Source organism: Drosophila busckii, chromosome X, assembly GCF_011750605.1.
Source record: "Drosophila busckii strain San Diego stock center, stock number 13000-0081.31 chromosome X, ASM1175060v1, whole genome shotgun sequence".
Lineage (NCBI taxonomy): Eukaryota > Metazoa > Arthropoda > Insecta > Diptera > Drosophilidae > Drosophila > Drosophila busckii.
In genome coordinates this window covers 17,920,745-17,932,012 of record NC_046608.1, presented here as the reverse complement: position 1 = coordinate 17,932,012, position 11,268 = coordinate 17,920,745, and the positions used below count along the sequence as shown (strand labels likewise).

Here is an 11,268-nt window from a genome sequence, read left to right as displayed (position 1 = left end):
GTTTGTTTACTATTTTGTTCATAGCTTTACAATAAAATGTGTGAGGTAAACTATTTTATACTCATTTTAATTGTAAATGCCACGTGCTTATGGCGCAATCTAAAAATGTTGAATTTTTAAAGTTTAAAAATGCATAACAATTAATTTAAACAAATAGCCAGAACGCAAATAGTGGTTTGAAACCAGGCCACCGTCTCAAAAAGAGGTTTGCGTCCTGTCTGAATTTTGGTCCCAACTCTAGTGCAACTCTGTGAGCTGAGACAATAACCAACAGCTAGCCACGGCACAAACCCAATGCAACCGTGCACTAGTGCAACCCTGCACTTGGCGCCAAAAACTCACCCCACGCTGCAGTTTCATTTGAACTGGGGTGGTGCACAGTCGCGTTCTGCCAGCTTCTGTTCGCCTGGTACTTCAGAAAATTGCCGGTACCGGCTGCGATTGTAAATTACGCTGAAGTGTAAACAAAAAAGATTTAAGCCACGAACTTGCTTAAAAATTGGTATGTGCAATCCTGGATATCCTGGTAAGCAATTCAATAGATTCGATGCCCAGGAGCTCAAAAATGCATGTGGTTTTTGAATCAGAAGGATATCTTAGGAGCTGGAGTTAAGGAAGGACATTTGGCCATGTGCTGTATTTATTTAAAAGTTCCCCGAATAATAGACATTTATATTATTGTATTTTGCTTTTTATTTCCTGCATTGTACTCTTAAATTGTCGACACAGCGCACTTCTCGGCAATTACAAAAAAATCAACATTCCACTTCAATCTTCTGTTAAAGTTAGCGAAAAAAAAAACTAAAAATAATTAGTTAGTGCGTAACATTATATAAAAGTGTAACTGTGCGGAGGGAGGGGCAAAAATGAAGGCAGAGCATACATACATATACACGAGTTTCAAATATATGCATGCTCGCTTAATTATATATTATAAATATCAATATTCATATTATGTGTAGTAGTAAAAATATATAGAGCTCTATGTATTTATATGTATTTATTTACATATGTGTGCGCTTGTGTATGTGTATGTGTATGTGTATGCCTTTTGTAGCTGTTTTGGGAGATTGGCTAAAGCTATGCTTAACTCTGAATTGACTCTTAACACTAAACGATAACAATGTTTACTTGCTTATCCGTCTTTTGCTACAAAACTTGAAAAATAAGTATATATATTTTACTTCAGCTTAGGCTGTCATAGCTTCACATCCGTGTAAGTGTAAGTGTGTGTGTGTGTGTGTGTGTGTGTGTAAAAGAATGTATGGGTGTGCGTGTTATTATAAACTAAGTATGCATCAAGTAACAACTAGTTTTTGGTATCGTTATTTGTCATATCCGTTGCCTTCGTTGTTGTTGTTGTGGCTGTTGCTGTTGGCGCCTCCTCGTGTTCCTGTGTCTCCTCCTCCGCTTGCTGCTGTGTGTGCTCTACGTTGTCCACATGCGATGTTTGTGTTGGAGTCTCGGCCATCACAGCTGTGCTGGTGGCCGCCTCCACGGTTCGCAAAGATGCCTCAACGAACTTTGCATGTACCGGCTTCGGACTATGGTTAAAACTTGGCTCCAAGTTCGTTTGGCTGGCTGTGGGCGTTAGCGTGCCGCGTTTGCTGGGCGTGGGTGGCGTCGATTGCGTAGCCTTGTCCACCTTGCGCTCTAGCTCCAGATCGATCTCCACATCGGAGTCCATTTCAGTCTCTGAGAAGGATAGCGAGTTACCCGCTCGCGGTACCTCAATGCGACGACGATCCTATAAACAAGCAATAAGTTAAACTTTTTCATTAAGCATCAAGTCAATTCGGACTCACCGTATTAAGCGTTGTGGGCTCGCTTATGTAGCCGTCATAGTCGTCATCTTCGCTGAATAAGTCCGCCGTATTGGGCGCATATGTCTCTGGCAGCTTGCAGACAATCTGTGCCAGATCAATGAATGTGTACTCGTTGAGCGAGGCGTGATTGCCACGTTTGGGTGGCTCCTTGTTGAACCACTGATTGAAGCGTCCCAGACGTCCCGCCTTGGCCATGCCGTCAAAGTAGTTCTTGCCAAACACATAGCCCACATCACGTATCTCATCGAAGCTGCCAAAGGCCAGCGTCTTATACTTGTCTATGGGCGGTCTGATATACTCGCAATAGTCGGAGTTCTTAACCTCCTGCAGCAGTTGGGAACAACAAAATGTATTATTAGCTAAACAATCTTAAGCACAAAAAGCTGCTACTGACCTCCAGCTGACGCACACATGAGACGTAGGCCAGGCGTGATTGTATATCCGGCAGATCGGGCACTTTGACGGGCGAGGTAAAGGGATTCCATTTCTTATAGAGCAGCCACCAGCCGCTCAAGTCATCGCCATAATTGGTCAGATCCGTATCGTCCTGTGAGCCCACATCGATGGCAATAATGTGTGCAGCGCCCAGATTATGCATAACATCAGCTGTTGTTGTTGTTGTTGTTGTAGTTGTTGAACGTGTTTTGTGTGTTGCAGAGATAATTTTATGATTTTTTTTTTTTTTTTGGAGGAAGGGATTTGCATAATATGCATACACATAGAAATGATTAAAAACTTGCAAATTGGCATTACAAAAAACATATTTACATACATACAGATACACACATATATGCAAATGTATATGTATGTATATAAATATGGCGACTTAAATGCTTATTGGCGACTCAGTGTTGCAGCAGAGCGTTGGATTCTGTTAGCTTAACAGTGTAACAGTAACAGTAACAGTGACAGTGGTGAGATCAGCAACAGCGACTGTTGAGTGAGCGGCTGCTGTTAAAATTTACCTGGGACATTGTTGGTATAGCATCCATCAAGCAGCAAGTGCCCATCGCGGTAATCACAGAAGGGGGGGAAAACGCCCGCAATGGACATGCTGGCGCGGCAATAACGCCATAAATGACCTGCCAAACGTTAACGGTAAATGGCACACACACATACGTACGCACGCACGCACGCACACACATACAAACAGTGGGACAAAATAACACAATATTGCAAAAGTTAATTGTTTTTTGTAAGTGTGTGTGTGTGTGTGTGGGAGCGTGTAGGAGAGAGGGAGAAAGAGAGCATAAATATAGAATTCGTTTATGGCCGTGCCGACAGCTTTGCGGCTTAACGGCACTACAACTAATAATGATGTATGTATGTACATCAATATGTATGTTATTACATTTGCTGCTAGTCTACATAATATATGTACATAATATGTATGTATGTATGTAGGCAGTTGTATGTATGTATTGCAAACAAAAGAACATAAAACAAACTTGTAATTTATATACAAATGCAAATACTATGTATGAAATATATAAAATTACTAAAAGAACGTGCAGCTGCAGCTCTGACTAAGTATGTGTGTGTGTGTGTTGTTTGCTGTACGTGTCTGTGTATTGCGTGCGTGTGTGTGTCTATTTCGCTTAGTTGTAACAACAAAAAATTAATTATATTAAAACACTGAGATGAACATTTGCTGCATTTAAACTGTCAGAAAATCCAACACTTTGCGCCCACTGTGCCACCAATAGCTCTAAATTTGAAGAGGGGGGAAAATTTTCATATTTTTTTTTGAAAGTGAGAGGCAGAGAGAAAGAGAGATAACCATACTTTTTATATAAAGTATGTGGCATACACAACAACAATTGGTAAACATAAATTCTAATTCTAATTAGCTAATTGCTATTTACCTGGCAAATTATTTACATAGCCGCCATCCAGCAGAAGATGTCCATCTTGTGGATCGCAAAGCGGCGGCATGTAGCCGCTGAGTGACATGGAGGAGCGTACGTAACGCCACAAAGATCCTGCGACAGTTTTAGTTGGCATATGCATATATATAAATATGTGTGTGTGTGTGTGTTGGTGTGTGTTGTGTGTGGGAGAAGAAAGAGAGCGTTAGAGAAAGAGAGAGAGAGAGAGAGAGAGAGAGAGAGAGAGAGAGAGCTTTGAGTGTGAGCAGTGTGAGCGAGCGCGAACGAAATTTATATTAACCACATAAAAGTTAAACCATTATTTATGACTAGCAACTGAACACCAGTAGCAGCAGCAGCAGCAGCTCTAACGGTACTAAATGCTTGTTGGACACTACTAAGGACACAGTGAGAAGAACATTATGTACATGAACACACACACATGCATACATATACATATATACAAATACACACATACATATGTCTGTATGTATGCCATGAACATTCACCCAATAATTTCGATAACAACAACAATAACCAACATTAGCATAGATTTTGTTTGAAGCTAAACTTCCCAGCGTTATTAACTACAAATAGTAAACGTTATTCACTTTACTATGTTTGTTAGCAATTTTCTTTTTGCTGTGCGTAAGTCTCAGTATGTGTGTGTGTGTGTGTGTGTGTGTGTGTGTGTGTGTGTGTGTGTGCGTGTGTATGTATGTGTGTGTGCGTTTTGGCTACAAGCTACAGTTAAACGAAAACACAGCCCAAGCAACAAAAGACAATAAAGCAACACAGAGAGAGAGAGAGAGGGAGCGTGAGAGAGTGAGAGCGAGTTACGAGTTATACTAAAGAGCGTGTGAAAAGTTAAGCAGCAGTTATAATGTGTAAGTGAAGAGAGCGAGAGAGCGAGTGGAAGCGTAAGCAGCTAGTCTCACTCACCATTGGTGTGAATGCGATGACAGCTGGCGGTTATATCGGTGGTCAGCGTAAAGTACGGAATCCAGAGATCTTCAATGCTAACATCCCCAAAGGTATCGTGTATCGTCTTGTTGAACTCACGTCCCGAAAACATTGAGGTTATGGGATAGGTAAGATCGAGCAATTGAAGAAACCACTTTGTCATTTTCTGCAAGGCAAAGTCAATTAATAGATATACAATTTTTGGATGAGCACACTTTGACATACTTTGGACCACTCTCGAGCCTTTTGCGTCACAGTCGTTATATTACGTTCCGAGCACCAGAGCGCGCCCATTAGCGCACCAATGCTGACCCCACCGACCATATCGATGGGTATGCCCGCCTCCTGTATGGCCTTGAGCATGCCAATGTGTGCAGCGCCACGAGCACCGCCGCCGCCCAGCACCAGCCCAATGGAGTTGCCCGTTAGCCAGCGCGCCAGGCGAGAGAAATCGGAATGCATATTCGGCTCGGACAGCAGCACACGACTGTAGAGATCATTCTGCAAGCAATTGAATGGCATTAGTATTGACAACAATAACTAAGCAAATTTAGCTGCTTACAATGCGATATTGACTTTTGCGCGTAAAGATGCGTTTAACGCATAGCACATGGTGATGCTTGGTCACCCAGGGACGCGCGTTTAGCCAGCTGAGCGTATTGGCGGGCTTGGCATTTGTCGTCTCCGGATAGAGCAGCACCAGCTCCTTCTGCGTGCGCATGGCGAGCTTGTCGATCTCGCGCTCGAACTTGCCCACCAAATGCGAGCGCTCACCCAAGCCCACAATCAGTACCACGTCCGCCTGACGCATGCAACGCTGTGTCCAAGGACTCAGCGCGCTATCACACTGATAGAGCGTTATGATATTACGATCCTCCTGCTGTGCCAGCCAAGAGGTAAGCCTATATTCATTCGCTGCCTCGAATATATTAACGCCCAGCTGCTTGCGCACCACCTCCGACGTCAAGCGCAGCACAGGACCTGCGCGAAAGAGAGCGAGAGAGAAATAAATAAAGCGCCTATAATGCTGTTGCTGTTGCTATAGCCTTACCTATGGCACAAAGCGAGTGATAGAGCTCGTAGGTGAACGGCGTGAGCGGCACATCGTCGGTTATGGGCACCAGTGCCACCGTCGAGTATTTGTGCGTCACTGGATTCGCCTCAACGGGCGCACCAAAGCCGCCAGCGCCGCTGCGCGTCTGCATGGAGCCCAAGAAGCGATGGCTCAGAAAACTAATTAGACGTGTCACCACAATCGGATAGCGCAGCTTGATGGCATTGAACAGTCCCTCGGGCAGTTTGGCCAGCTCAGAGTCGCGCACAGCCATGACGGTGGTGGTGCGCGATGTTTCCGTTATCATCTCCACAATGCCCACCAAATCACCTTTGCCATATTCACCGACAATCTCCTTCTTGCCACCCGGATGCGTTATAACCGAACGCATGCGTCCACTGAGCACAATGTAGGTGCTGTCGCTGCTCTCGTCCTGGCGATAGACAGCACGTCCAGACTCCAGAAATATCCAGTCCAGCGCATAGTCACACTGACGCACCAACGGCGACAGACGACGCACTACGCCATTGCCCAGATCCAGCACAATGCGTGGACGCTGTCGCATTATTCTGCAAAGATAATGGAATTAAATTCAATTAAATATAGCAAGATTGAAAGTTCTTAAAACGAAAGACAACAAATAATAGTAACATGTAAGAGTTATGGAATAAAGTTGGATAAGTTGTCTGAACTTCAAGATTGTAATTCTGATTTGTTCTCAATAATTTCTTTATAAGCAGAACTTCCGTTCGCTTATGCTTATCGCTTACGAAAATATCATTCTATGATCATTATATATCATAAAAATAAAATTTATAGGGGTATTAAAGTATAGGAAGAAATAATAGTGAAATTTAAGAATAAAAGTTAACTGCGCTGCATAATTTGCAATAAAATCTGAACTTCAAGATTCTAATTCTGATTGGTTCTCAATATTTTCGATATAAGCATTGAGGCTAAACAGAACTTCCGTTCGCTTACGCTTATCGCTCATTGTAATAAAAATAAAATTTATAGGGGCATTCAATTTAAGTGAGCGACTGAGGCTGGGATTACTCACTGGTAGATGGCCACACGTCTGATGTAGGCAACGCGACTGTTGCCACGCGCTTTGATCGTATAGGCGCTGGCCTCGCCGGTGAGCATGGCCAGACCGCCAACAATCTCGCCCGGATGCACATAGTGTATGAGCATATCGTTCTGTCGCTCCTGCTTGGCGGCACGCGTGGCATCCGCATTGCTCTGATAGACGGCCAGTGTGCCGGTCATGACAAACCAAATGCAGACATCGTCGGCATTGCCTTCGGTAATGAGCGTAACATTGGGCTCCAGTTCGCGCACCTCCACCACAGGCTCTATGATGTGTGCATCCTCTTCGCTCAAGCCAAGCTCGCGGCGCAGACTTTCGACGGCGGAGGACTGCACCAGCCGCTGATCAATCGATGTAACTGTGGGCGTGGCATTTGGACTGGAGTTTACATTAGCATTTGTAATTGAAGCAGCATGTGTTGTCGTCGTCGCATTGGCACTGGTGGACTCCGCCTGTGATGGCGCATGCTGTGAGGCGGAGCTGCGTCGACTTGATGGAATATTTATGGCGGAGCTAATGCCTGGCTGATGCTGCTGTTGCTGCTGCTGCTGCTGATGATAGATGTCTATGTAGGGCGCATCGCCGTGCACTTCGGCAAAGAGCAGCGCATTGGCATTCGGATTGGGATCCGGATCGGAGAGCGTGTGCTCCTCGCGTGAGTGACGCGACATGGGCGAGGCGGGCGTACGCGCGGGCTGCACGCGCATTGACTGCGACGTCTGTGACATCTGTGAGCTGACTGGGCCAACCACCGTGGAGGGCAAAGTGCTGCTGCCCTTGTTGCGCATATGATTCTGCACCAGCTCCGCATTGAGTCCCAGATAATTGCGCAGCGCTGTGAAGAGCACGCGCTGCAGTCGTATCATGATCACCTGTATGACGCGTATCATAACGTCTGGATTCTCCTCGAACACCTCCTCGAAGGCCTGCAAACCAAATGGTGTGAATAATCTATAATCTGATGCTGCTGGCCACTTGCAACTTACCTGCATGGGCAGACGTATCACTGTGGACTTTTCTATCGCCTTGGCTGTCACGGTCTTGTAGTAGCTCGGATTGCCGGACAGCACATCGATGAAGCTCAGCAGCGACGTCACCGATTCACCTTTGCGCACCGTCTTTAGCGACAAATTGCTGCCGTCTGCATTGCATATATAGACATTGATCATGCCGGACTGCACTATATAGACACTGTCGTCCGGATCGGTTATCTTGAACAGATAGTCGCCCGCGTTTAGCTGCAGCAGCTGCGTATGCTTGCAGAGCTTCAGAAATATGGGCTTCTCGAAGTGTCCAAAGATGCGTATGCTCTGCAGCATGTAAAGCGCATCTGGCGGCACACGCTCGCTGCCCTCCATGGTCTCCTCCAGATACTCTGCCGGCGGCTCGACTGTCTTCATTTCGAGCGGCCGATTCTCACGCTGCAGCTGCAAAATGCGGCGTGCAAAGCGCATGACCGCGCGCCGCTTGTGCCCCTTCCCGCTGCTGTACATCTGGCCGCTGACGTTCTTCATTTTGCGCAACATGCGCCGACCGTAGAAAAGCATTTTGTCTCGTTTCCGAAAGCGTAGGCCACGATGATCCCCACCCGAGGAGGAGGTGACGGCGCTGAGCGATCTGGCAATCTCATCGCGCAGTCGCAGCCGCGCCAGGCGCTTGAAGTAGAGAAACCAGGCTATGAAAAGCACACCGATGACCAGCAGGGCGCCATACCAATACATCTGGAATAACGGAAGCATACAAAACAATTAATGGCGGCGCTAAAAACAAACAACAATTTATGGCCTTAAGTTGTTTTTCAGATATTGAGCGCGCGCTTAAATGCAAATAATTAATTTGCAATCTATTCCTGGTTAACCCAACTATTCATATATGTATATCACTTATTATAAAGCCCAGACTAATGCGTTTTTATTAATATTACTAAACTGCTTGCAGTTTAAAACAGACCGCAAACGCAAGCTGCGCTGCTTGTTCTTACGCTCTTCTTCTCTTTCGCTCTCTTCTACGCTCTCTCTCTCTCTGTAAGATGTTTACGTTGACGGCGACGCCAACGCAGCCACTGTGTCGCTGCCAACTCTTCCGCATTTGTATTTGCATTTCGCTGCGCTGCTGCTGCGCTGCTGCAGTGCTGCCATTGAAAGCGTTTGTCAGCAGTGTGCTCTGCTTGTTATTATTATTATTTTTATTATTGTTGCCGTGCTTGGCGTTTGTTTATGGTTTATTTTTATAACAGGTTTCAACGAGTACCATGCATATGAATCAAAATAGCAACAACAATGAATGAGTAGCGCACAAGTGGAAGCACACACATATGTACATATACTACATTGTATATGTATGCATGCATAAATAGGTGAGCATGTGTGTTTGAAGAACAGTAATATTCATCGAATGCCTGCGCCCATTGTCTTTGTCTTATTCAAAGAAAATTCAAATTGTCGTCAGTGTCATGATAACAGATATACAAATAAACAAGTATATGGACAGATAAGCTTATGTACATAGAAACATACACACCTGGGATCAACGCTTGGACAGTAGTCACAAGGCGCAGGCGTTACTTAATTGATGTGGCCCCAAAGGGTTAATTGAATTATGGCAAACTGATTTTGAGTACTAGCTTACGCAAAAATTCACTTACATACATTTGTATACATATACTATGTATTTGTATGTGTGCTTTATGCTTTATTTCTTTGCAGCTGCACGTGCTTTTGTGATTGGCGATCAGGTACAATCAATTTGCTCATCCCGTAATCAGTAATATGACCCACCTAAGCGCTCTTGAATCGCTTTTCGAGGTCAAGCTTAAGCATTATCACTAAACGCCATGATAACACACACCACACACATACGTATTTATGCATGCTAGTGTGCGTGTCTGCTGTCTTTTTAACCAAGTTTATATAAGTTGTCTTGTCTTATTTATTTGTTTTTGTTTTTTTTTAATCAAAGCCAGCAAGCGCTCAATGTTGACGGAAGTGTGTGCAAAACGAAATGCCAAACACATACATATGTATATACATACATATGTGTATGTATTTATACATAAAGCCACATGCGTGTGATAGCAAGATAGCATAATAAAAATACAAATACAAAAGACAGCAGCAGCATTAACAGCTGTTACGCAGCTGGCCAGCGGTGTAAAAGAGAGAGAGGCGAATCAAGAGAGCGCGAAACTGAGCGTGATCACAACGCAATAATGCGATTTATCCTTAAACGTGACTGCTCTTTGTTCACACCCACTACTTGTGACTCACGACGAGCCCCCCCAAAACAAAGAAATACTTAGAACTAACTGTAAGTTAAGAATTCATTCGTTATCACACATACATAAACATATGTATGTGCATGCATGAGTCTGCATTTTTAAGTGTACAAATGTGTGTGTGTGTGTGTTTTTTTTTTTTTAGGAATTTACTTACCGTTGCCTGAATTTGTTTGGACACATATTGGCACCAGGCATCTGAGAAAAATATATTGTAATAGCCATTGGCACTTGCACGTAGAAGCTCCAGGACATCCATTTGGTAAGTGGGATGTACGTTCTCAAGCGTGTCCTTCGCGTTTCGGCCTTTCAAACTAGTTTTGTTCTAGGCTGTCGTTATTCCCACGCTTTAGCCTCTGTCTCCGCAGCAGCAGCAGTAATTGGTGACACTTCTGCAACGGCAACGACAACGGCGACTGCGACTGCGACAGAACAACCAACCAACCTGCCGACTGACCGAGCAAACAGCAATGTCTTTTGGTTGTTTGTTACAGTTGCTGTTGGTGCTTTTGTTGTTGTTTGTTATTGTTGCTGCTGCTGCTGCTCTCTGTGTTTTGTTGTTTGTATTTGAAATGCGGAAATAGCGTTTTTGAGCACGCGCTGGCTGCTGCTGCTGTCGCCGTCGCTGCTGCCCCCGGCACCCACACCCCTGTCAAATCAGACTAGTGGTCGAGCGAGCGAGCAAGACAGAACATAAAAAAAAACGTCTTTCTTATGTTTGTGCTTTGTTTTCGTGTCTTTCTGTCTGTATGTCCTTTGACAAGTTACTTTGCACGCTTGTCGTTCATCATTACTTGTTATCTTTCTTACGCATAAAATTTTTGATTTGTTTCCCCCCTTCGTCTGCCTTGCTTCGGTTTTGGTTTTGGCTTTGAGTTGGCGACGAGATTTGTTTGTGTGCGAATATATTGTTGTTTCTCTTAATGAATTGAACGCAAAATGCACTCCACAATTTCTGTAGTTGCTAAAATATCCTTGCACTTGTGTCCCACGGCGCACAAATTGCAACTTGGCACCACAAAAATACATGAATTTAATTTAACTGAGCATTATTTCGTTTCGATTTTGATTCGCGTAGTTCTGGTTCTGTGACCAAAACTGTCAACTTGACTTTGCTTACTTGGATCAGCTGCTGGGCAACATACCCCTAACATTTCGGTGCTGCCAACCTGTCACAGTTCTGTTACGTTGTC

At 44.5% G+C, this 11,268-nt stretch overlaps 1 protein-coding gene across 2 annotated transcripts; it reads right to left on the bottom strand.

Annotated features, from left to right (window-relative positions):
* Positions 1-981: 981 nt before the first annotated feature.
* Positions 982-11,154, bottom strand: LOC108606950 (neuropathy target esterase sws). Of its 2 annotated transcripts, none has more exons than XM_017997507.2 (11): positions 10,233-11,154; positions 7,788-8,522; positions 6,772-7,727; positions 5,709-6,280; positions 5,220-5,638; positions 4,883-5,158; positions 4,637-4,823; positions 2,792-2,908; positions 2,221-2,432; positions 1,806-2,150; positions 982-1,747 (listed from the first exon to the last, which is right to left on the bottom strand). In XM_017997507.2, exons 1-11 carry the CDS (start codon positions 10,332-10,334, stop codon positions 1,310-1,312), a joined length of 4,359 nt encoding a protein of 1,452 aa, XP_017852996.2. In that variant the 5' UTR covers positions 10,335-11,154; the 3' UTR covers positions 982-1,309. The 2 variants fall into 2 exon arrangements, with proteins under 2 accessions (XP_017852996.2, XP_033150153.1); XM_033294262.1 differs by lacking the exon at positions 2,792-2,908 and adding an exon at positions 3,692-3,808 and having other exon boundaries at positions 10,233-11,153.
* Between the last annotated feature and the right edge of the window lie 114 nt (positions 11,155-11,268).